Here is a 25,877-nt window from a genome sequence, read left to right on the forward strand (position 1 = left end):
ATTTCTCCCCTCCCCTTTGCTCTCACTACACCTGCACGTGCTGCTTTTCTTGCCTCTCCATGCAGGTGATCAGGCAAAGGCCTGTGTCAGGAGGAAGCAGGACTGACTCCACCACATCTGGGAGCCCTCACCACTGGAGTGAAAAGGGAGAGATCCAAGAGACAGCTGCCAGAGCAGGGCTTAGAGAGATTTATTGATCCAGTTTATTGTTGACACAGAGCATTTCTTAACATCCACCGTGTCCGACAGACGCCATGCTGTGCTCAGTACCTGCACCAGAGCTTTATACACATCTCGGCTGTACAGTATTAACACAGGGAAGTCAATCCATCCCACTGCTCCTCCTGGGAGAAGCCAGCCCTCATGCACACTAGTAAATAGCAGGGTTTATTTACAGTCTGTTTCCATACCTGACTGCACTGTGAGCGACACACAGCTCTGGGGCTGTTTTCCAGCTCCAGGGGTGCTCAGTGGGTTGCGCTGGTACCGCTGCAACGTGCCAGGATGCAGCCCCAGCACTGTCTAGTGCAAACCACACCTCCCCACCAAGCCCTGGCTCGGGGGCAGAGGGGAGTAAAGAGTGCATGCAGTTTGCCCAGGGGCTTTAGGAAGCCCATTTCAAGTTCTGTGGAGGATGACAGGCCAGCATACCTACTTGACTGAAAGTGAAGTGAATCACCAGGAGCCCTGAGCCTTTGCTCACCTGCCTGTTAGAGCTGAGTCAGTAGCAGGAGGATGCACTGCTCCCAGTCCGTGCTGGGGCAGCACCCCGTGGCCCAGCAGAGCAGCAAGGCACTCGTGTCTCAGAGAAGGTGCCTGGTCCTTCTTGCCTAGAAAAGCAGGCCAGGCTGTGTTGAAATCCAGTAGTGGAGCATTTCCCTTGCATGGAGTGTTTTGACATCTCTCCTCTCCTACGACGTGCAAGACTGAGCACAGGAACCAAAACTGCAGCAGCGAGGCGTAATTAAAGCCAACCCTGTTTTAGCATCACAATCCTCAGAGCACTGTTGTGAGATGCCATGTGAGTATCTGATCCACTGCCAGAGCCTGCACCGGGCAGGGTGTGATGGAGGGCTTTGCTGCAGGCTGTTTTAATAGGGTTCAGCTAAACTAGGTCTCAGTATCTGTCTATATGCGGAAATCAGGTCGGGTTTATCCCGTTAATGGTGCTAAAAGCAGAGGGAGGACTCGGGCAGGAGCCGGCTGTGCGGGGCCCCGGGCAGCCACACGATGGAGCTGAGCCCTCGGCTGAGTCACACCGGGGTCTGCAGCAGGAGCAGAGCGGTTCCTGGGGTATTCACAAGTGTCCTCCCAAAGGGAGTCTCTGCTGTCCATCATCACCTGTCGGTATTTCAGCAGCACGCTCCTGGGAGATGCTCTGAGCAGGGCACAGAACAGGCTGGCCTTGCCTGGGCTGGCGATGCTGGAGCAGGAGGAGCAGGACGTGGTGCCAAGCTGTCATTTGTCTGCCTGGGCTGGTGGCAGTGCCGAGTGCTGCTGGGTCACTCCGGTTCCTGGTGGCACCAGTTCTCTGTGGGAATATTCTGCCATCAGTCCTGGCAGCCTTCAGCTGGGATTGTGGTGCCAGAGCCGGGCAATAAATCTGCGGAGCAAGAGCAAGGGAGTCCTTCTCTGCAGGGAGCTCTCACAGGAGCTGCTGGTGGTGTCAGCCCTTTGCTGTAGCTGCTTCCCATCCTGAAGCAGGGCTCTAGCCCAGCAGCAGAAAGGCACCTGAGCTAGTGTATGGCACCAGGGGAATTAACTCCTGGCAATGCATCCTGTGTGGGATCTCACTCCCGGGTGTTTGTGCTGCCTTCACACCCCCAGAGCTGGGCACACTTTTCCAGCCTGATGTGCCAGCACCTCAGGTTGCCACAGCACAGCCCAGGCCTGCCCCCCGTGTTCTCTCCAAAACCCAAAGGTATTTCATACCTTCTGCATGCCAGCATAAAATATCACACAGGGCTGCCAGCCTAGAGGAACAGAGGAGCCTGCCTACAAGTCCCCATGGTGGGATCATTCCATTCCCTCCCCCTGCCAGAGGGGACAAAGGAAGAGGAAAACTCTTGAGAAGGATGGTGCTGGGTATCAGGTGAGGCTGGGCAATGGATCAAGAACGATGCTCCCAGCCTGTGCAGTAGGAAAAGCGTGCACCATCCTTGCATGTCCTTTCATCTGCTGCAGTGCAGGGGCAAAGTGTCCAAAAGCACATTGAGAGCTGTTGTGGAGTCCTGGTCCTCCCTCTTGCACTCCAGGCTCCCTGAGGTCAGCCTTTACCAGAGCTGTAGCCACAAGCTGCTGCAGAAGGATCCTTGTACCACAAGGACTAAGAGGAAGAGGAGCTGGAACTGATTTTTTTGGCTATTTCAATGTCTGACTTGGCAACCAGAAACCGCAGCTTCTTCCCTCCGGAGCGGATGAGGTCCACAGCACTGCAGGGAGCAGCAACAGGGACAGAGGTGAGTTCTGGTTCCATCAGGAGCCTGCTGAGCCATGGACATTCACAAAACATCCCCCTTTGCCAATCACCCTGCTCAGGGCTACAAGCAGGGGCTGTTCCCCTCCTGCCTGTAGCTTTGTGGAGGGCTTGGCCTCCAGGTTAGTGGTGCCAGGACAAGGGCAAACAAGGCCAAAGCTGCTCTGTGCTGTGGGCACCTGGGCTCTGCCTCTGAGCTGCCCCATCCCAACACCTTCAAGAGGAAACCTGGGGTGGGATGGGGCTGCAGCATTGCATTGCTGACATGCACCTCTGGAGCTCTATTTATTTCCCATGTGAGCTTCCCGGTTCTTGCTCTGTAATCCCTCTTCCAAACCCACAGCCTTGCCCCCTCTCTGGTGTCCTGTGCAGGTCACTCCTCTCCCTGCAGCTTGCTGGTACCGCAAGGACTGCAGCGTTGGCAACTCTCACAGCAAAACAGCCAGAAACCTGGACCTGACAGTAACTCCTGCAGTGCTGGTACCACCCCAGGCCCTCTGGAGAGGTGAGACTCACCTCTGGTAGTCTGCCCCGATGAGGCTGGTGCCGTTGACAGCCAGGATGCGGTCCCCGATGGAGAGCCTGCCGTCGGCGGCCGCGGGGCTGTCCTCGATCAGGGTGCGGATGTAGATCCCCGGGGAGCAGAGAGGGGTGTGCTGTTGGCAGGGGAAGGAAACGAGTGAAAAAAGGGACACAAAGATTTGTGTGACCCAAAGGGCTGAGCTTCCCAGGCAGGGTAACTCTCCCCCAGGGCTCACAACCAAGCCTGGTGGCAAGGGGGACCTTGTTAGGAACATGATGGGGATGGTGCTAACAGTAACAGGAAGGAAAACATAAATCCTTTAGTTTTATATCAATTTATACACAGGAGATGTGGGGGCAGTCTGCTCTTGTTCAATTTAATTAAGAGTAAGGAAAGCATCATTAACCTGCAGCCGTGTTGGGATGGGAGCTCTGCTCACGCTGTCCCAGGCCTCGGTGATGCTCTGTTTCCTACTGACCATTTAAAAAGATGATCCACCCCAGAATGCCAGATTTCTCCTTATGCAAGGGAGGAGCTGTTTTGACACCCTGTAAGCCTCTCTGCTCCCCTGCCACCACTGAAGGGTGGAGGAAAGACCTCGGCTGAGTCATTCTCCTTCCGCAAGAGAGCTGAGGGTGTTTGCTCTTCCCAGCTGCAGGACAGCTGTGGACTTTGCATGCAGAGCACAGTGACCTAAGAGTAGAGATCCACTGAGAGATCCCTCTGTGCCTCCTTGTCCCCAGGAGAAGCAGCCTAGCTCCCGTGAGAAGCCATCAGCTTCTTTACTGGCTTTTCTTGGGGTACAAACCACGTCCCACATGTCCCACTCCAGCTGTGTGAGGGGCAGCAGCTGAGAACTCACCACGCCGTCGATCAGCCCCATCCCCAGCCCGATGGGTCCCCTCTCCAGCTCCACCACGAAGACGTAGCAGAAGTCGTCGGTGGCAGAGCTGCGGCTGGAAGACTCCGGCGTGGGGTAGTCATAGGGGGTCGGCGAGCAGCCTGGCAGCGGAGAGAGCGGCTTACGGCCCTGGCACGGCCCAAACCCAGCCTCACACCCCCGGGGCAGCGCCAGCTCTCGGTACCTTCGGGGGTGCTGCCCTTGGTGCCGTTCATGCCGTTCCTCCGGGGGTCCTGCGGCCCTTTGCCGGTGCCCTGCGGGGACCCCGGGCTCATGGAGTCGAAGTTCAGGGGGGTGGTGGGTGGTGTCAGCAGGCACGAGGAGTCTGTGGGCGCCGTGCCAGCCTTGGGGACAGGGCTCCTGCCCAGCTGCAGCTGCTTGAGCTTCTCCTGGAGCTGGGGCTCGCCGGTGGGGGGCTCACAGGGGCTGGGGGTCAGGCAGAGCTGGGGGTTCCCCTTCTGCTCGGCACAGCCACCCAGGGAGCGATAATCCTCCTGGGCAATGGGGCTCCCCAGGGTGGCCACCGGGCCCTCGCTCACCTCCAGCACCTCCGGCGTCGTGCATGCCTCTTTCTTAAGAAGGAGGAAAATGCTGTGGAACCCCCTGTGTGCGCTTTTCACTCCCTACCTGTACCCCACCACCCTGCTGCTCTCCTAGCTGCCAAATCCATCCAAAGCTTTGGCAATTCAGACACTGCCAGGCTTGGCTTGGCTTCCCAGCACAGCTCCCAGCTCCCATTTGGTGGCTAGGGCAGTGCTGGGGATGTTACAGCCAGGCAGGAGAGGACTCCTGCTCATGTCCCTGCTGGGGGATCCCACTGGAAGGGGACACTGGGGTAGCACAGCTCCTCCTGTGCCACAAGGGCTGGGCAATGTGGCCCCGGGGTGACAGAAGGAGGCAGTGGTGCCTGTGTGTGCTGCAGGGAATGGGGACAGGATGGGACAGGAGAAGGGGACCTGCTGGAGGGACAGCCTCCACATGGCACTTGAGCTTAGCACCCACAGCACGTATCACCCTCCCTGTGCTTTACAGGCATTAGCTAATTAGTGCTTTTGTGCAAGCCTGGCTGCTGGGGACAGGCAGGGTGCAGCGCAGGGAGGACAGGGAACACACAGGGAGAATGGGAGCTCTGCCCACAGACATCTCCCCTTCCTCCCTGCTAACGAGATTGCTGGGAAGAGCCTGTCCTCCCAGCTCACCTTCCCTTGCCCCCCATGCTGGGGGATTAGCAGCACTAATCCTTCCAGAAGCTCTCCATGAGGGCACTGCCACAGCTCCAGGCTGCAGGCGAGGGCAGCAAGCCCTTGGCTCTGGGCTTGGAGGGGTCTGTAGAGGGACCCAAGACCCTCCTGCCCACCCAGGAGAGGAACACCCCCCCGTGGGACACGGGCTACCTTTGGGAGTGCTGAGGCTGACCCCTCGCTGGTGTGGGGGCTCCTGCTCTGCAGGCTCCAGAGGAAGTGGCGGATGTAAAGGAGGTGTCTGTAGATGTTGTCATCCAACGTCTCCACCTCCAGGTCCACTTTGAAGCCCCCGCTGGGCAGGATGATGGGTGGGTGGTTGTCGAAGGACTCCAGCATCTCATCTGAAAGGCAGAGGGATGCAGGTTAGCACTGGCTCAGGCTGCACCCCACATCTGCCTCCCAGCTCTCAGCCAGTCTCCCAACTGGGATCAGGGATTTAGTCAGCTTGAGCCAGCAGCATCCCTCACTTGGGACAGCAGAAAAAGCCTCAGGCACTTTGCATCCTTTGCAGTATCTGAATTTCGGGGCTATGGTTATTACCAATTGCCCAGGAAGGGCGAGGGAATTACCTGTTTGGGGGTGACTGGAGCAGGCTGAGCAGGACTCACCGGGCTGGAAGGTGGCTGGGCTCTCCTCCTCGCTGGGCTGCCACGCTGAGATGCAGCCCATGTCCATCACTGCCTGGCACTGGCTCAGCACCCGATGCAGCTGCGCAGGGCTCAGCGCGGGGAACTCGGCTCGCAGGGATGGCCAGCTCATCTGTGTGAGGAGACAGAGCAGGAGGCAAATGGCAGAGGTGAGAAACTGCTTCCTCTGAGGAGCAGGAGCTTGCAGGGGGCACAGGAGGGAGACGTCAGGCAAGATGGAGAGAACCAGAGCATCCTCTCCCAGGTACTGCCCACTGGGACCCTGGGGAAGGGCAGCTGGTGGCAGGTCACAGAAGGGACACATCAGTGTAGGGAGCCTGCAGACACTGAGCAGGAGCTCTCCTGCCTGTGCCTACCCAATGGCACGAGCCCTGGGCTGGGCATTGCTCACCTGCACCAGCTGGGAGCCGGGCATGGCCAGCAGGTTGGCCACGCTGGCGAGTTTGGCGAAGAACTGCTGGGAGAGCTGCTCGAAGCCAGCGCTGCGCAGCCACTCCAGGAGCAGCCTCATGCTGGCCCGCAGCTTCACCCCCTGAGACCAGTGGTAGCAGCCAAGAGAGGAGCCTGAGGAGGCAAAGCATCCATCAGCCATATGAGGGAACAGCCCCCCTTGTCCCCCAGCCCTGGGTTAATGTCCCCAGCATCCTGTGCCTGTAATTCCTGGTGCTGGCTGGACCTTGCCTGGCACTTTAAATGGGGAAGCTGTGTTAATGAGGGCTAATGAGCACCTCAGGCTGCTCTAGTTTATTAATGAGCTGCCCATATTAACTGCCCTTAGCCTCCTCTGCTCAGGGTAGAAGGGGCAGTGGAATGGGGATGGGATCCTTGTGGGGTTTAGTCTCTCCTGGGAACGGGGAGCTAGCAGCTGAGTCTGTGCTTGGCCTCCCTGTAACCATGCTGAGATCTGCCCATCTCCAGCTCCCTCCTTCTTGTACCCCTTCAGGTGGCACTGGGATGGACTGGGAGGTGTCCCCATAACTCAGTCCCCTACGCGTTACCCAGTTCAAGGAGGACTGACCCTTTTCCAGGAGCTGGTTGAAGAGGAGGGTGTTGGAGAAGAAGAAGAGGTAGGCGAACATCTGGGAGGTGATCTCGGCATGCACTTCATACTGGTGGAGCAGATCCAGCACAGCCTGGTAGATGAGCACGACCCTGCGGAGCTCCTCGGGCAGCGGCGGGGTCCCCCTCCAGCTCTCCCGGCACTCACTCTGGAAGGGGTTGCACTCCAGCAGGGCAGGGAGTGACACGTACAGACACTGCAGGGAGAGCAGCAAGCTCACAGCAAACTCACTTTGTTGGGTTTTTCTATTTTTGCACGAGCCAAGCCTTTCCTTCAGCTCCTCAAGCCAAGCAAACCTTGCCAGTGCTGCTCCAGCAAGGAGCTGCTCCTCCTATTCACCCCCTGCCTCCATGGGCTCCGGTGTTGTACAAAACTTTAAAAAGTTATAAAAATTAATATGTTGGTCACTTCTAGCAGCTGGAAGAGATGGTGTGTGATGCCAGCTAAAATCTGATGTGAGCCAGGGCAGCAACCAATCAGTTGGGCACAAGGGTGAAAGAGAAATCAACATCAATGGGGATGATTTTCCGTAATGCTTAAATGGGAGAGCAGTGCCTCGCACTCGCTTCTGCCAGGGCAGAGGGAAGGGGAGGGCGCAGGGCAGGAAGGTGCAGCTCTGGAGAGGCTCAGGAGCAGCCCTCATGTGCCAGTGGACAGGGAGCTGTCCTGCACAGGGCAGCCTTTCTGTGCCTCACACTGCCCGCTCTGTTCCTGCTGCCGCCCGGCTCTCGCGGTCCAGCGGGCCAGGGGCCCCTTTCCATCACGCCCTGAATCACACCATTATACTGCACTGGCCCGAGCCAAGCAGCCCTCCCCAAACACCTCCCCCGAGCCGCTGCACTGCAGACAAGGAAACGCGCCGCAGTAATTCAATACTTTTCCTGGGCTGCGACCAAAAATCGGGGCACTTCAGCCCGAAGGAAAACACCTCAGCGTGGTGCGACTGCCAAGGAGTAAAAGCTTAAAAAAACCCCTCCTGCACAGCCCTGGGGATGCTCGTGCTGGCCCCGTGTGGCCTGTACCTTGGAGATGTAGTAGACACACTGCTGGAAGGTGTACATGATCACCTCCTCCAGCACCGTCATCGCCTCCTCGCTGGCCGTGATGGTCGAGGAGAACAGGGACTCCTTGGAGCCTGCAGGGAGGGGAGGAGGATGAGGGAGCAATCCTGCAGCAGCAAGGCCCCCAAGCTCCCAGGGTGTGGGTTATGAGAATTTCCAGGTTTGTATCATCCCCACGGAATCCCTTGACAGGGCAAAGAGGCTCCTCTGGCCCGGGGCAGCTCCCACCTGCCATCCCCCACAGCTCCCGTCACTGTTGGCAGCTCAGGCCTTCCTTCCAGCACCTGCCTGGCCTAAGAGCATTTTAACTTTTTGCATAGACCAAAAAGTTTCTTAGGCTGGTTTAACACCTTTTATTTTTTTCCTTTTGCTGTCATTAACACAGGCTCACCAGTGAGCAGTTCTGCAGGGCTACCTGCAGATCCAGGGTGAAGAAAGTCCCCCGGATCATTAACCACAAGCTGCTGTGGTGGCAGGGGATCCTTGTGTGTGAACACAACTCAAGCTGGCTCTGCAGCCAGGCAGCACCACGGCAGCATGTGAGCCTGCTCCTCCCACAGATTTCCCCAGCCCACAGCACAGAGATGTCCCTGCTGATGAGGATTACAGAGGGTTAAATGGAGCATCTCGAGGGCACTGACCACCACCTGTGACTGGGGATTAGCAGAGTTGCTCCAGCTGGAAAAACAGACAGGATTCTGCATCCAGACTTACCTTTGATGTCCAGCTCTTCCTCCATGCTCTGGATGTAGGTGGGTGATTTCTGCTGGACGAAGTAGAGGATCTCGATGGCATTGGCCATCCAGAAGACGATGTGTTGCAGGTCTGGGAGAAGGTCTGTGATGGTGAAGCGGGACAGGGTGGCAGGGTCCTGGCTGGGGAGACACAGCAGGTGTTACACCTGCTGCTCCTCAGCATCCCCACTCAGGCTTTTGGGGAGGAAACAGCCAGCCTGGGGCAATGCCAGAGAGCTTTCACATCCCCCCACCCCCAAGGCAACACTCCCCACAGAAGGACCCTTTGCAAGGAAAAGTTCTGTGGTTTCTGCTCTATGGGGTGGCAGAGGGGACCCTGTGGGGACTGGGCTCACCAAGGCCGCCTGGCCTTTGTGGGATGCCACTTTTGGGGCCGATTTCCCCTGATAGAGATGGACTGTGCCAAATACTTGTGTCTGAAGAGCAGCCCTTCCCCAGAGGTATGTGCTCTGGACACTTAAACTCAGCTCACCCGCCCTGGACTGGTCAAAAATAAAATAAAAAGCATCTGAGAAAATTTCTCAACTGCTAAACTGCTTTTTCTTGCTATAGGAAGGGCCTGGGAATCATCCATGAAGTTTATCCTAAAGGAGAGCTCACAGCAAGCACCAACAGTGCGTTTTGGAAATGGCATTTTGGAAATGGCTGGGGAGACAGCTCTTTGTACCACTGTGATTGTCCCAGAATGGCACTGGGATGCTGTGCCACCACCCCTGGATGCACACATGCAGTGCCAGCTCCCTCTCAGCTCCACTGAGGGGTTTCCAGCATGAGGAAGGTCAGGCTCATGCATAAGGGGCATTCCTACTCTATCACTCAGGGATGAAGCCACAAAGCCTTGGCCAGATCTTGGATCAGAGAAAACCCCAGAGCTGCTGCAGGTCCTGTTCTCTCCCGAGCTTTTCCAAACCCAGACATTCTGTGCAGGCATTGTGGTTAAAGGACCAGAGAGCAGAATGTGTGAGATGTAGCAGGAAAACTCATCATGCATCGCTGCTGACAGGCTGGGAGTGTGGTTTTACCAGCCACAAACTTCCCTCACTCATGGAGGAAGAAGCAGGTTGAATTCCCCCTGTTTTGAGGCAGAACAAGGAGGGTCACACTTACTGCTGAGACTGCTTTTCAGCCAGCTCCCGCGTCCGCTCCTGGGCAGGGAGAGAAGGGGAAAGCACGGTGAGAACCAGCAGGATGGGGTGGCCCGAGCATCACCCCCATCAGCACTTGCTGCCACCAGAGCCCAGGCTGAGAACCCCCCAGGGAGGGGCTGAGCAACACCCCCACCCCACAAACACCCCGTCCCACCGCTGACTGACCCACACCGTCCTCTGGATCATTTTGGCCGCTTTGAGCAGCAGCTGCCCGAAGTCTCCTGGCTCAAAGTTGGTGGCCGAGTGCTGGATGCAGAGGCAGAGCAGGAAGGCGGGTGTCAGCTTGTGGTCGTCCCCCCCGGGCTCTATCAGGGTCATGATGCGCCGCAGGAGCACATCCTCGGCCGCCGGCTCGAACTCCAGCTGCAGCCTCCTGCGGGGTGTCCTGGGGCCACCGTGGGGCGAGGAGCCCCTCTTCTTGGCAGCCTCCTTGTCCTTCAGCAGGCTGCCACACGCCCCGCACACGTGGGGACCCTCGGGGTGCAGGGCTCGCAGCCTCAGCAGGGTCTGCGCCGGCAGCGGCTGCGCCTTCATGGGGTCCTTGTAGAGGAGCAGGTAGCAGAGGCCGAGGGACAGCAGGTCCCCGTGCCGCAGCACCACCGGCCCGGCCACCTCCGAGAAGTTGACAGAGACGGCAGCGCCGGCGATGGGCTCCAGCACCAGCTTCTCCTCGGAGCGATGCCGGGAAGGCCGGAGCTTCCTGATGGTGCAGTGCAGGGGCAGGATGTCGGGGGCTGACAGGCTGATGCTGGGCTTGCTCGCCTGCGTCCTCTGGCCCACCGTGTGCTGCTCGCGGTTCAGGAGGTAAACCAGGCTGTCCTGCCAAGCCAGGAGACGCAGCATGAACCGGGGAGGGGGGAGAAGGGACCGTCCTCCCTGCCATGCAGTGAGTGCTGCAGCCTCCCGCTGTCCCCAGCTGTCCCCTCGCTGTCCCCAGCTGTCCCCCATGCACCTTTGCATGGCAAAAACATTTCTTTTGGCAAAAACATTTCTTTTTTTTATTCTCCTCGCCGCCAAGCAGGACAGCAGTCTCGGGCTTGGGATCCCTGCCTTGGGCACACCAATAAATGGGTACAAGGACTTTGGGCATGCAGTAAATGGGGCTGCTTTGGGCAGAAGGAGCCCTCCTTCCACCTCTCCTCCTCATCCCTTCTGCAGCTGCTTTTCCTTCCCACCTTCTCCCCCCAGACTGCAGCGATGCCTGCACCCCCTGCCCATGGGGAGAGTGGGACCCCGGTCAGAGCATCCACCCCTGGCCCTGCCTTTCCCTGCAGCCTGTCTGCAGCTGGGTACCACCAGGAAACTGCCTCAGTTTCCCCAGCAGCACCAACGGGATGCCCGCAGTGCCGGTGTCACCCTGCCAAGGAGCTTGGAACAGCCGAATACTCAAAGGGCACAAAGTAGCCATTAACTGCAAGAGCCGAGCCTGTCCTTTGCAGTTCTCCAAGCGCCTCCAGCAGACGCACCGTTCTCCTTGCAGCCCCTGATCCCATCAGGGAGCAGCCGGACAGGGGACGGGGCAGCTCAGCCACCACCCGCAGAACCAGGGCTCCCTCGGGCCGGGGCAGGGATGCTGCTCGGGGATCACCTCACATCCCTCTGGGGCATCGCAGGGGGTCACGGCTCCTGCCTCCGCGTCCCCCGTACTTGGGGACAGGCTGGGGACAGACTTGAGGACACTGCTGCAAGTCCCAAGCCCGTTTCCTAAAGGATGCTCATCCGCACCACAAACACCACCACCTCCCTCGACCCCAGCAGCTCCGGCCATGCAAGCAGCCCCGCTCCCCGGGGCTTTGGGGGGTGGGAGGGAAGCGGGGGGGGTGCGCAGGAGGCGGCGCGGTGCTTACATGCTGCTGGCTGTAGCCCTGCAGGAGCAGGAGGTGCGGGGACTGGTAGAGGGAGTACCGCATGCTGCTGCCGCCGCTCCGCGCCGCCGCCGGGCTGCCGGGCAGGGTGGAGCAGTGCCTCTGGAGCCGGGCCCCGGCCCCGGCCCCGCTCCCTGCCCGCCGTGCCGGGGTCCCCAGGCTGGTCTCGCTGAGGCTGCGCCGCAGGGCCGGGGGGGGCCCGCGCCGCTCAGCCCCCGCCGCCCGCCGGGCCCCCCGCGCCCGGTGCCGCTGCAGCTTCCGCGCTTGGGCGTTGATGCCTGCGGGGATGGGGGGGAGACAGAGCGGCGTTCAGCCCCTGCAGCCCCCCCGGGAGCACCCCCGCCCCGCCGCACACCCCGCGGCCGGAGGGATCCGGAGGATCCGGAGGGATGCTGCGGCTCCGAGCGGGGATGGAGCAGCCGGAGCCCTCCCGGCGCTGCGCACCCACCCTGCCTCCATGTCCCTGCTCCTTTGCCCTCCCCGAAAGGTGACGCCAAGGCACCGGCGCGGAGAGTTTAGTGTCCTAATGTCACCGCTAGAAAAGGGGATGTCCCAGCCCTCCCTGGCCCCCCAAACCTCACTGGATGGAGAGCAGCCGGTCCATAGTATCCCCCCATCTGCCCTGGCCACACTGCAGGGCTGGGGGGAGAGGAAATCCCTCCGAAAAAAAAATTTCACTCAATCTTTGCTAAAAAAAAAAAGAAGAAAAAGCCTGGATTCGGCTTTCAGCCCTTCGGCACTCGGTCGCCAGCAGCAAGTGGGAACCGCAGGGACCCCCCCCAAATTCCCCGGAGGGAATTCATCAGCCAGGCATGGGAGCTGCAGTGGAGCCCGGCTGCAGCAGGAACAGGCTGTAATTAACTTCTCCCAAGCATCAATTCGGGCAGAGCTGTCTCTCCGTGAGACAAACAGGAGCCGGAGTGAATGAATAGGCCTGGCCGAGCTGCAAAAGCAGCCCCTCACATGGCACCCCCAGAGCCGGGGGGTCCCCGCGGGTCCCTCCGCGCTGCAAGCGTGGCTTGAGCTCCGCAGGAGAAATGCGAAGTTGTGTGTCCGACGGGCGATGCTCGTACCTCAGCTGGGCAGCGTCCTGGGAGCCTCCTGGCATTCGGGGAGGACGAAGAGAGGGGGGAAAAACCTAAAGGATTTGCTTGCAGGAGCAGCAGTGCAGCGCTGTCGGTGCAGCACCGGAGCCAGAGCCCCGCTCCTGGCTCGGCTGACCAGGGAGGAGGCTTTGGACAGTGAGGTTTGGGGACAGCCGGAGGGATTTGGGGACGGCAGAGAGCCCAGTGCCCAGGGCTGCTTAAAGGGACACTCACAAGCTCAGATCCAAAAAAAAAAATTAAAAAATCATCTGCCTTATTTGGTGAGGAATGGGCTGCTGGTTCAGAAATACATTTTTTTGTTTGTTTGTTTTAAATGGAGCGCTCCTTTGCTGGGAAAATCAAAGAGATGGGGATGGGGAGGGGGGTGGGACAGGGAGAAAATAGCCCCTGCTGTTTACATGCCTTGGGATTAGGGCAAGGCACAGTCAAAGCCACCCCAAAGTCCCGTGCCCCGTGTCCTTCTTAAAAAGGCAATCGGCCACGGATGGGACATCCAGGGAGAACCACGAGCCCACCCAAGCCACGCTGCTGGGGATGCCAAAGGCCACCCCAAACGTGTCTGCAGGACAGCTCAGCTCCCCCCAGCAGCCCTGACCCCAACCCACAGTGTGGAAATGGGCCAGAGGGAGGAAGGACGGCTGGGACAATGCAGATCCTTGTGGGAGCAGGCAGCAGTGGGGCCGGATCCTGGGGAGCAGCTTCTGCTGAGCTCAGTGGGACAGAGCAGGGCCTGCCAGGACTGGGGTCCCACTGCCTGCAGAGACAGGCCATCACCAGCCCCTTATCGAGAGGAAAGGAAACTTCTGTATTTATTTTGTGTAGGAAAAAGCTGCTTTTTCCCTGCTGATAGAGCCCCCGTCACAGGCTCCCACTATCCCCGGGGCTGAGCTGGAAACATAAACACAGCTCTTTTCCTGAGTATAACAAAGTCCCTCCATAAAACTGGGTTAGGTTTTTTTCATCCTTTGGTACTGTTTTGTCCTCCCAAGCAGGTGCAGGTAACCCCACCCAAAACTCAGTCTGAACATCTCCAGTGCAGCGTGACCAGGGCAGAGGCAGCAGCTGCTGAATCCACATGGAGACTGGGATGGGAACAGCATGTAAGGAGTTAAAGAGCATCCACAAATATTACATTCCTCCCTGGATAGCCAGGATTTGGACTGTAAAGGGGGTTCTACTGTCAGGGCATTAGGCCTTGTTAAAGTTTGGGGCTAGACAAGCTCCAATGATCTCAGGCCAAGGGAGAGGTTAACAAGGCTTGGGAAAAAGGATGTACCACTGATAGTGGGCACAAAGAATACAGAATTTACAGGCCACAAGGACATTTGGCAGAACTCCCAAGATAAGGAAGAAACTAATAGAAGCAATTCAGCAACTGTGCTGAATCAGCCCTGACTGGGTAAGAGGCAATTCTGGCAGGGGGAGAATCAAAACCCCAACCCAAGAAACCACCAGCTCAAAACATGAGTGCTCTCTCTGTCCCCCCTCTTTTCCCTCTCTCTCTTTCTTTCTCTCTCTCTACCTCACATTGATTGCTAATAAAATCTGTATTATTTACTTCAGCATTTGTCTCGTTTGCACCTCAATTCAGGCAGAGGCATCTCTCACTAATCAGATTCTAACACAGGGATCTCATCCCTGGGGAGAGCTGGGCACCCTGTGGGCAGCACCCACCAGACCCCACCAAGCTGCTGCCTCTAAACCCATCCTGCAGCCCAGGGTGAAAGCTGTTAGTTGTGGTGCCTGGGATCTTGGCTGGGATCTGCCTCTTTTCCAGCTGAGGAAAGAGGTTCGCTTTTCCTGGCTGAGAAATAAATCAACAAATAACTCCGTGGGCCCCAGGAAAGAAGAAATGCTTTGAAGGTACCCAGGAGGGACTAAGACCAGGCTAGTCCTTCCTAATGTAATTGCTCAGCAGACTCTGCAGGGAATCTTCTCTGCATGCAGTTGTGCTAAGGTATATCAAAGCCAGATCCTCAAAGGCACTTGCCAGAGCATCTTTGAGAATAACAGGCTTAAATCCCAAGTTTCTGGAGATGTGTGATGTGCAGTTCTGCCTCCAGCCTCTTGGGAAAGCTCCACTTAGGATGGGACCTGGTACAAAATGGGATATTTTGGAAAATGAATGCCACTGAGATGCCAAGTGCTGCACCTCCCTCCAGCACCCCACAGTTTGGGGGTGTTTTCCCTACAACTCCATGACTTCTGCCTCTGTGCTCCCCAAAAGGAGCAGGGCTCTACCTGTGCTACTAATTAGTGGAATGAGGAGCCAGCACCGTCCTCCCCACTGGGAAGCAGCTAATAAACTAATTAGGATAATGGGTAACTGAGCAGATAAAACTCTTAAGCTATTTGCTGACAGGTCACGGATGGATGAGGAGCCTTTCCCCCAGCCAGTGATGCACCTGCATGACCCCAGTGGTCCCAGCCATCCCAGTCCTGCTGCTCCAGCGATGCCCTGTGTGGGGAAGGGCCTGCAGGTATTGCCCTGGGGATGATTTGAGCACCCCTCTGCTTTTCTCTGAGGGAGCTGCAAGCCTGAAGTCCCTTTATTTTTGCACAGATGTTGTGTTTTCCATGCCAGTGCCTCACCACCCTGGGCAGGCAGCTGCTGCTCAGCAAGGGGACCTCTGCCAGCCCGAGCCTGGTGACAAGGGTGACCCTGGTGGAGGGCACTCATAGTCAATACCCCCCACAGCAGGAGTTTTGTGTCTTTTGGGGTGCTGAGTCACAGGCTGCATCACTCACATTCATTCCTGGCAGCCTGCAGATGAGGCAGGAAAGGGGGGTCCCAGGGCCACCAGCACAGGGTGAGACTGGTGACAGAGCCCCTGGGGCCACCAAAAGAAAGGGCTGCAGGAGTGAGATTTTACCAGGTGAGGCAGCTATGGCTGTGTAGTCTGCAGAGCAGACAGCCTGACTGTGGGTGTAGCTTCTGTCTTGGAAGAGCTTGGTCAGCTATGGAAAATGCCCAAAGGTTAAAAAATGAGGAATTTCCACAGCCCCACCCAGGAGTGCTGAAACAAATGAAGTGATAACGAAAGCATAACGGGCTTATTTCCAGATCCAGAGCACAGGATCCTATCAGGAACTGCTCCTCCATCAGAAATGACCGAAGGGTGCCAGTCCCAGGCCAGTTTGACCCGTGCTGGGCAGCCCAGACCCTGCTGCTCCCCCTGCCTGTGTGGGAGCCTTGCACTCCCATGGCTCCCATCCCACCCAGGATCCAGGTCACAGGGAGGAAAGTTGCTTTCTGCATCTGAGGGGGAGGATTTGAGGCCAAGTGGATGTGACCTTGGTCTCTGGCAGGGAGCTGCCACGTGGTGCTGCCCACCGTGTGCTGCAACCACCACACTGGGCACTTGCCCTTCCCTCTGTTCAACTGAAGCTGTTTTTAGAGTCGCTGCTCTCCCAAAGCGCTTCACATCTCTCTGATCCTGGCTGGAGAAAGAGCTGAAGAGATCAGCAGAGCATCCACCTCCTTGGCCCAAGTTCTGGCAGGAGCCACCTCTGTGTCCACCTGTGGCATCTCCCTGAGCAGACAGACTGGACATGGTGAGGATGGAGGTAGCCCTGTCTCCTCAAGTACCAGGTGAAATCCCAGTGGAAAATTGCAGCTGGGCAGGCTCCAGCTGCCTCTGCTCTTCCCTGGAATGCCTGTGGTTGGATTCCCTCACTGTGTGCTCGAGTTCCTTCCAGCCTTTGTTAGGGCGGGTGGGAGAGGAGCTCCCCCCTGGTGTGGGACAGGTTGGACCATTTGTTCTGCTGCTGGTGGGGCAGAAACTTGGCTCTTCTTTGCCAAGCACACAGAGTAATCCTGCATCACCATCAGTTTAGTTCTGACAGTAACAGCCCTTTTCTGCATGCTCAGGGCCCATCCCAGCAAAACCCTGTGGCTGACACCTCTGGAGCCTGGTCCAGACCCCTCTGTCAGCAGGTCTGACCCAGCAAGCACACTGTACAAGTAAAAATCTGATTTTAAACCTTTCTGCCCTCATCCTCACAGGGCTTTTATCTGAGGGTGGGAGGAGGAAAGCTTCATTACTGTGTGCTGGGGTCGCTTATTAACCTGCTGGTTCCTAATGATGCACTTATCTCCTCCTGCCAGCCCTGGCCTCCATCAGGCACTGCTGCAGGGGCTCTCCTGCCCTACATTGCTCTGTCTTCATTAGCTTTTCATTTTCCTTAATTGCTCCTGCAGATTTGCCTGGGGTGTGAGGCCTGGGGGATACCCAGAGGGAGATGGGGATGCAGGGGAGCAGGGCACTGCTCTGCCAAGCACGAGGCTGGGGTTCTGCTTCACTGATGGGAAGAGCAGGAAAGCACTGATGCTCTGGCCTGCTGCTCCCCAGCCATGGGCAGGGTTTGTTATTAACCCCTAAACTGGCTGGGGTAAATATTTGAGGTCCCAGGATGCAGGAGAGTGCAGAGTCCTGCCTCAACCCAGGAGCCTTGCAGCTAAAATGTGGAAATGTGGCCACTCTCCCACTTGCACCACCCCCTGCACCCAAACCACGCGTGAAAGCTGCCGGTCTGGGGGTGCATCCCAACCCCTCTCCCTGCCCCACACCCAGCTCTGACCTGCAGTGGTGGTGTCCACGTCCCTGGCCGCCATCTCCTCCACCTCTGCCCTCCTGCGCAGCTCCAGCCGGCGTGAGAAGCCCTCCCTGGGCTTCCAGAGGTCCTGGATGAGCAGCGGCTTCTCGTGGTCACCCAGGACCCTCAGCCCCTCTGTCTGCCACTGCTTCTCGGGGCCCTGGAAGCGGCCGATGACATCGCAGAGCGCGTACTGCCCAGCGCTGAGCTGGCTCAGCCCGTAGCGCTCCAGGGCCTCCTTCACCAGCTCCCGCGCACCAGAGCTGCCCGTCACCAGCACGCTCTTGTAGTTGGTGCCCGCACAGATGTTGCCCCCGAAGATTTTCAGGATGCCAGGGGCCGAGAGCTGGGTGGAGAGCTCGGCCGGGTCGTCCTCGGCGGCGGCCGGGGAGGCGGAGGCCGAGCCGCGGTCCTTGTAGCTCAGGGTGCGGTACAGGACCTGGGAGAAGAGCCGGCTCTGGCGCTTCAGCCGGTTCTTGGACGGCGGAGCCATGGTGGAGGACGGCCCATAAAACATGGTGCGAGAGGTGGTCATGAAGCACAGCTGGGCAGGGAAGAGCACAAAGGGGAAGGTGAGCGCTCTGGAGGCCAGATGTGCAGCAGGGGAGAGCGAGCTGGTGGCCACGGAGGAGCCACTGTCACCTCCAAGGTGACAGATCAAGGGAGGGCCATTTCCCTTGTGTAACCCAAAACACCAGTGGAAAAGCTCGATTTGCCCCTGAAAACACAGCTTGGAGATGCCCCATATTTCTCCAAGGTCCCTCTTACTCAGGCAAAATGCAGTGAGGGGAGAGCAGAGCCCAGCGGGACTTGGCGGGGCCCATCCTGGTGAGGAGCCAAAGCATCAGAGTTACTTTCACTAACGAGTTTACGGAGCAATCCCATTTTTTAGAGGTGAAACAGAAAGCTCAAGTGCAAATTCACTCACTCTGAGGTCACTGCTAAATGCTTTTGCTCAGCGAGAGGCACGGGGTGAAAATGGGCTTTAATTAGCCTTTCTAAAAATGTCCTGACTCTGGCAAATCTCTTGGCTGTTGCTTGTTTGTGGAGGACGTTCAGGCCCAGGGTGGCATCGCTGGCAAGGCTGCCCTTGTCACGTTAGCCCAGGGCAGCCCCGAGCGGGCAGCGACCAGAGGAGATGTGGCCAAGGCCGTGTGGCAGCTCCCAGTGCTCCTCAACCCCCTGGAATGGACTGGGAGCCACAAATAACTTCTGGATTTAGGTGGGTAGCGCTCCTGCCTGATGTCACTGTCACCATCTGCCAATGGCTTTGAAATCCCATCCTGGTTGCACCAGTGCCTGGTGCTTGCATGGTGCTGATAACCCACAGGTGCTGATAACCCACAGGTGCTGATAACCCACAGGTGCTGATAACACACCCTGGCTGCCAGGGAGGTCTGGAAAGACAATCTGAGCATTCCTGATCAGGACAGGACTGGGATCTCCCTTACCCCTGGATCTGTAACATGCAGGTGCTCCCTGCATACACAGAGAAACCCCAAAATGTCCCATCCACAGCTATCGGAGCTGGGGATATTTCCGTGTTTCCAACTGCCTGGATGCAGCACTTGGGGTGATCTGGGTGTTCCTCCTGGGGACACACGAGGTGCCAGCAGCCTCCCACAGCTGCGGCCCCGACTGGCTCGGGCACAGCCGCGCCTCTGGAGCAAGCTCAGCGCTATCAGGCAGAATGATGTCGGGCCTGGAAAGCTTCCAAACCACCATCTAATTCAGGAAAAAAGAGCGTCCCTGCTGCTAATGGAAGAGGTCACCTTCTAACCCAGAAACCACCTCCCAGCCGCGCGTGGAGGCTGGCTGCAGGATGTGCATCCCCCCATCCCGCAGCCAGAGGCCCATGGAATGCTGCAGATGGGGAAACTGAGGCAGCAGGTGCTAAGGATGTGGCTGGGAGCTGTGTAATCCTGCAATGCTACCCCTTTCCCTTTTCCCAGCCCCACCAGGAACATGAAAATGATGGGGTTTGTTCTTCTTCACAACCTGCTGGTTCCAAAACTGACTCCTGGTGTGCTGAAGGGCAGGAGTCCTGGCACAGGACAGCAGGGCTGAGGACCTTGTGTTTTATATTGTCCCAGAACTTCACCCAAATTCGCCGGGTTCAGGTAAGGCTGCTCCTGCCTTGCAAGTGGGGAAACTGAGTCAGGGATGGGGTTGGGGCTCTGGCTCCCCCCACACCGCTGCTCCTCCCTCTCCAGCTGAGCCCGGAGCTGCTGCTCCCGCTGGGGACATCCCTGGGGACATCCCTTGATGTCTGCTGTGTGACATCTCCTGGGAGTGCCGCGGCAGCCCCGACCTGGGGAGCAGGTCAGGGCACTGGCAGTGCTCAGGAACAGCTGCCCCAGGCTGCAGCACGGCCCTGCCAGCCCTCATTAACATTGACCAGAAGGAAAACTGCCCCAGAGTCCCCACAGGACCTTGTCATCAAGGATGCAAAAGACAAAACTTTGTCATCAAATCACTGGTTTCATCAATTTAATCTCCTCCACCCTGAACCCCCAGCACAAAAGGGAAACCTTTTACCATCTGCTGGTGGCAAAATCATTCCTCCAAGCCCACATCACAGAGACACCATCCTTGCTTCTTGCAGGTCCCTGCCTGGTTTTGAATGTGTTATTTATAGCTCAGCTATTTTTCTGTTCTTTCTATCAAACGCAGCTCCTACAGAGTTCGGGGGAAAGACGTTTCACGGGGAAAATTCAGAAGCCTGGATCAGGAGGAGGTGCCAGCCTGGTCACCCCAATTTTCAGCATCTAGAGCAGCACCGGTGTGATTTCACCAGGCACCAGCCTGGGTGACCTGAGAATTCACAACCTTCTCCTGGAGCCAGCTGAACACAGCCGGTGTTAATCCCCCTGAGGATTCTGATGGACAGGATAAGGTGATAAGGAAATGCCCTCCTCCCACATCCGTGCGCTCAGGCACGCTGGGCACCGGCATCTCCCACCAGGAGGAAATCTCTGCTACGTGCAGTCCCTCTGAGCCCTGCTGCGGGAGCAGGGATGCTCCAGCTGCCCGGGGACAAGCCAGCAAGAGCATCACACCATCCAGCCGGCCAGTGGGACACGTTCTCCTGGGCATCCCCAGCCCAGCTGAGCGCCGTTCTCCCTGCAGGACAGCTCCCTGGAAGGACACGAGCCTGCAGCTATGGAGCATGACCCTGACTTTCCCACCAGTCCCTTTTTCCAGCGTTCAGGGCATTGTCTCTCTAAGAGCCACGCATGAATTAAAGCCTGGGATTGCCTCCCAGCGAGGTCTGTCAGGAATCCTTCACCTCTGCACAGCCAGTGCCTGATCACACCAAAACCAGCCCTTTTCCACAGCCAGCTCTGTCTGAGCTCTGCAGAGCTGTGACAAATGCCCCTGGTACTCACGTGGCCACCACATGTCCTTCCATCACCCTGACCCTGCAACCACCAGGGACTTTCCTTCGGGTCTGAGGTTCCTGCTCCCGTAATGGGTGAGCAGCTCCTTCCCAGTGCCCCCACCCAGCGCTCAGGAAAAGCCTCTCCCTACCTTGCCATCCTTCTCACGTGCCTTTTTCCCTTCCATTCATCCTCCTTCTCAAAACAATCTTTGCCCTTCGTTGTGCATCATCCTGGGCAGGCGTCTGTCACGTTTCTGAGAGAGGAAGAGGAGGAGAGGTCCTGGACATCGGCTGCTCGCAGTGTGGTGGGTTTGGAAGGCTCAGAGGTTCTGCAACACGGTCTTGATGTTTGCCCGTGGGCTACTGAACCACATCTATACCCCCTGTAACCAACAGCACCTACCCCATCGCGTGGGAGACTGGGAGAGAACAGCAGGAGGAAGGAAAGGAAAGGAGAGGGAGCAGGAGGAAAAGAAAGGAAAGGAAAAGGGGAGGAGATGGAACCAGCAACAGCCCCGTGGCCTTTATCTCTTTCTCCTAAGCACACGTGTCCCCAGGGATGCCAGGCTGGGGATGCTCTGACCCACGGGTGGACAAGCAAGCCCTGGAGCAGTGAGCAGCATGCTGGGTGGTCACCGAGATTTGTCTCCCTGAACCTCAGCCTGTTTTGCTGGACATCAAGAAGAGCCACCAAGCACTGTCCCCTCACCTTCCCACCACAGATCTGCGAGAATACAACCACTGGTAACCCAGAGACAAACTAAACTAAGACCCTGCCAGATATTCCTGGGAAAGAGCTATCAGGGCACAAGAACTACTCTTTTCCATGGCTCCACCATGATTAAAGATAAATGCATCATCCTCTAATTAAATCACCTAATCAGGGCCTCGGTGTGGTTCGATCCAGTCCCTCTTGCTGGCCCAGCCTCGGGGCTGTGGCAGAAACTCTGCCAGTGGTGGTGCAAAAGGCAAAGAGGTGCTGACCCCACCTCTGCTGCTCCACGTGTCTTCCGATGATTAATCGCTCCTCCTGGTAAAATATTTATGCTTTATTTCCAACGTGCCTGCCCTCAGCTGCCAGATATTGATTCTTGCCATCTTTTCTCTGCTTAATTAACGAGATTTTGGCTACTGTGTATTTCTTTCTCTGCGAGAGTATTTAGATGCTTTTGCCAAGCCCTCTTCTTTCCTCTTTGATTTGATTTATGAGTGGATTCACTGGATGGCTCCCTCCTCTCCAGCTGTAAGACCCTTTCTGTAGCCCCTTGCTCCCTTCTCCTGGGATTCCACATCTCCTCTGCTGAGAAGGAGCTGCCATAAGCCCAAATTTAGTTCTGACCAGAAATGCAAATAACTGCTATTTTTTTTTTTTTCCCCAGAGAAAATTTCATGTTATCCTGAAAATTTTCAATTCTCTGGTGCAGAAATGGGGACAGACAGGCAGCCACCTCCCAAACTGCTGCCTGGTGAACCCCTGTGCTGCCTCTCCCAGCATCTGCAGGCAGCTCCAGCTGAAAATTCACCATCCAGATTAGGGACAGGAAACCACATACAGGCACAGTTATTATTTTTGGGTGTAAAAGATTTCCATGTTCCATTCTGCTCCAGTTAGGATGCCTTTCGCTCTCTCAGCTTACCACCCAGATTTGTACAAACCATTAACACTCAGCTGCTCTGGGTCAGATCCAGGTTTTTCCAGAAATCATTTCTATCTCCTTTCTTCCAGATTAGTGATAAAAACACCAAGCCCATGTTACCAGCTAGCAGTGCCCAGCAGTGATAATCTCCCTGATAACTGCCTTGAGAATGGATCACGTTTATTTAATACCAGCTTTCTTGACACTGTACAATGTCAGCTCTAAATACTGGACTGGATTGACTTTTTTAATACTGGAAAGTGCAGATTTTTACAAGAATATCACCTCCCATAACTCAAATGCTTCTCAGAAGTGTATTACAGCCTGAGAGTCACCTCTCATGTTGGAGACTGAAATAATTTCTACTTGCCAGGAGTTATTTTCCATATAGCCACGTTGGATGGCAGGAATTTATTCCTGGTGCTGAAGTCTTTAATCAATTCAAGCCTGAGCCAGGTTTCTCCCTCTTATCCCTGAGGGGATGCTATCAAGCCAATCAACCTGTAGCTACCAGGTCATCTTATTCCCTTTTGGGAAGAGCAACAACACTATTCAAACACCTTTTAATCATCTGGAATTTCCCCGGGGTTCATCCCAGCACACGGATGGGTGGTGAGATTTCAGCTATAACCACTCCAGAACAGGAACCAGAAAAGCTGTTTCCTCAGATCTTTGAAAAATTTCTCTTCTTTTTTTTTTTTTTTCCCCTTCTTTTTCTTTTTTCTGCCTTTCTTTTATTTTTTTATTTTTTTATTTTATGGAAACCTCTGGAGTGGCAGCCTCGGACTGACAGCAGTGACCGCAGCTTGGATGCTGCAAGTGGAGGGAGAGGCCGCTCCGGCACTGCAATGTGGAACAAATTAGAACTCGGAGAGCAAAGGAAATGAGAACGCCCTGGCAGCGGTGGCTTTGACGTGCGCTCCTCGGCTCCAAATCCTGCCCTGGGCTCCAAATCCTGCCCTGGGCTCCAAATCCTGCCCCTCTGCAGATCCCATCTCAGCAAACCCAAACCCCTGAGCGGAGCCCCCCGCTCTGTTCCCTTTGGGATCAAGTCTCCGCTCCAGAGCCCAGCCTTTCCTTGTGCGAGTTTTATCCATCTAATCTAGGGGCAGACCGGAGGCTGATGATGTCCATGCCTGCCCCGGTGCCGTCTTTAGCCGGATCAGGGTGGGTAAACTCCTTACCACGTTATTATTAGCAGCAGGCCTGGACCCCGCAGCCCCGGTCCCGCAAACACCAACAGCTTGTCCCAAAGGCATCTATAGCTCCACAAACATTGTAACAGCCTGGGACCTGATTCCACAAGGACAACGGGAGTCCTTTCAGCAGGTTTTCTTTTCTTGGTTCTGTTTTTCCCTGTAATTATTTGGCAGGGAGCCGCCAACGTGCACCAGCTCTCCGGCAATGCCCCAGCGCAAATGCCAGCCCTGTGCCCGGGCAGCTCAATTCACACACCCCAGAAACACTGCACAAAAAGCATTTGCTTTCTGCTGCCTCCCGAGCTCCACAGTCTCCGTAGGCTGCCTAATTATAAGATCTTAGCAATAATTTTTTTTTTCTTTTTTTTTCCAGTGATAATTAACTGGTCCTGGAGAGAGCTGAAAATAAGCACTTCCCAAGCAAAGTAGCAAACTCCCCTGAGTTTTCTCTGCTGAAGTTACAGCTCAGCATGAAACTGCTCCAGCCTCACAGGGGCACAGATCATCTCAGCAGCTCCCTGCCACGGGCTGGGATGCCACCGCAGCGGCGGATACAGGTGAAACGGAGGGACAGCAGCGGGATCCCAGGCTGTGCGAGCGGACACGGATCCCAAGGGACACGCAAAGGGGAGAAGGATCCCAAGGGGTCTGGAATGGGGAAAGGGATCCCAGGGAATGTGCAAGGGGCAGAAGAAGCCCAAGGAGCATGCGACTGGGAGGGGGATCCCATGGAACATGCAGTGGGGAGACGGATCCCGAGGGGTATGGAACTGGGACGAGGATTCCAAGGAGAGTTCAGTGGGGAGAAGGAGCCCGAGGGGGATGGAGCGGGGACGATCCCGAGGGATGTGCGATGGGACACGGATCCCCGGGGACAGGCAGCGTGGGGAAGGCTCCCGGCCATGGGCCGGGGACCCTCGGGCGCTGCGGGTCCCGGCACCGCCGGCCGTGCCCGGTGCGGCTCCCCGTGGTCTCCCACGGCAACCGGACAAGCCCCGAGCTCCGCGCTCCTCCCGCCTCCGCTTCCCAGGGGACGAGAAACAAACGCTCCCGGCCCGGCACAGCGAGGGCGTCCGGGGACACAGCGGCGGGGATCTGCCCCCCAGGAAAGGGGGGTCCCTGGGGTAGGGTCCTCCCTCTCCCCCCGCGGCCCCGGTACTCACCGTCGGAGCGGGGCAGGCTCGGCGCGACCCCGGCGCGGCAGCGCCCGGAGCCGCCGGGGCTGGCGGGGACCTCGGGCCGGTCCCGCCGGGGCGGAGCGACCGCGGCTGCGGCTCCCCCGTGCGGAAACACCGGCACCGCCCGCTGCCACCGGCAGGAGACGGGAACGGGAGCGGGGAAGGCTCGGGAATGGGGAAGGGATGTAGGAAGGGTCGGTACTGGGAAAAGGCAGGATTTGGGGAAGGGTCGGGATGTAGGAAAGGCCAGGATGTGGAGCTGCTGGAGTGAGGCTGTGAAGATGCTCCAAGGGCTGGAGCACCTCTCCTGTGGAGCCAGGCTGGGAGAGCTGGAGGTGATCAGGATGGAGAGAGAAGGCTCCAGGGAAACCTTAGAGCCTCTTCCAGTGGCTAAAGGGACTCCAAGAAAGATGGAGAGGGACTCTGCACAGGTTGCCCAGAGAAGCTGTGGCTGCCCCATCCCTGGAAGTGTTCCAGGCCGGGTTGGAAGTGGCTTTGATCAACTCAGTCTCGAGGAAGGTGTCCTTGCCCATGGCAGGGGTTGGAACAAGATGAGGTTTAAGGTTCCTTTCAACCCAAGCCTTTCTAGGATTCTATGAAAATGGCAGGAGCGAGCCAGGCAGGGCTCTGCAGGCAGCAGCACCTCAGCTGCACAGGCTGCCTTTGGCCAAACAGGTTTTATCAAACCAGCTCCAGAGCTGACCTGGAGACTGCTGAGGCTGCACACAGGATGGTGCCTGAAAGGAGGAAGGGATGGATCGTTACTGCCCTGGGCAGTTGCTCGAGTTGAGATGGTCACTGATGCTCTGCTTTCCTTGGTGAAAATGTCTCCTTTCGGTGAAGGGGTGTTTCCCTGTCCAGGGGTGCCCTGGGTGGGAAAGCAATTCCACCACCCAGACACCCTCTGGGAATGACAGCACCAAAGCAAAGTCAGGAGGCCTCCCAGTCCAGCCCAATTGCCAGCAGCAAAGAAATGATGGGCGAGGTGGAAGTTGTGGGTCAGGTTTTGGGGTGAGTTCAGCTGCCCCTGGAAGCAGGGAACCCTTCCTGGCTTTCTGGGAAAGCCGCTGAGCGTGGCAGCCTGGGGGAATTGAGCCCG

At 57.2% G+C, this 25,877-nt stretch overlaps 1 protein-coding gene and 2 long non-coding RNA genes across 3 annotated transcripts; 2 read left to right on the plus strand and 1 right to left on the minus strand.

The window, feature by feature from the left end:
- Positions 1 to 174: 174 nt before the first annotated feature.
- Positions 175 to 24,855, minus strand: RADIL (Rap associating with DIL domain). Its single transcript, XM_086855190.1, has 16 exons — positions 24,764 to 24,855; positions 20,914 to 21,018; positions 17,368 to 17,926; positions 11,663 to 11,958; positions 9,981 to 10,634; positions 9,775 to 9,812; positions 8,627 to 8,787; positions 7,874 to 7,986; positions 6,810 to 7,047; positions 6,183 to 6,355; positions 5,753 to 5,903; positions 5,295 to 5,485; positions 4,085 to 4,472; positions 3,862 to 4,001; positions 2,993 to 3,132; positions 175 to 2,432 (listed from the first exon to the last, which is right to left on the minus strand). Exons 2-16 carry the CDS (start codon positions 20,947 to 20,949, stop codon positions 2,327 to 2,329), a joined length of 3,384 nt encoding a protein of 1,127 aa, XP_086711316.1. The 5' UTR covers positions 20,950 to 21,018; positions 24,764 to 24,855; the 3' UTR covers positions 175 to 2,326.
- Positions 6,568 to 9,975, plus strand: LOC147650069 (uncharacterized). Its single transcript, XR_015277602.1, has 2 exons — positions 6,568 to 6,858; positions 8,298 to 9,975. It is a non-coding gene; the product is annotated as an uncharacterized LOC147650069 (long non-coding RNA).
- Positions 15,152 to 22,677, plus strand: LOC147650070 (uncharacterized). Its single transcript, XR_015277601.1, has 4 exons — positions 15,152 to 15,266; positions 15,350 to 19,272; positions 19,417 to 19,502; positions 20,056 to 22,677. It is a non-coding gene; the product is annotated as an uncharacterized LOC147650070 (long non-coding RNA).
- Positions 24,856 to 25,877: the final 1,022 nt, after the last annotated feature.

The sequence above is a fragment of the Cyanistes caeruleus genome, chromosome 17 (genome assembly GCF_971803275.1).
Source record: "Cyanistes caeruleus chromosome 17, bCyaCae1.hap1.1, whole genome shotgun sequence".
NCBI lineage: Eukaryota > Metazoa > Chordata > Aves > Passeriformes > Paridae > Cyanistes > Cyanistes caeruleus.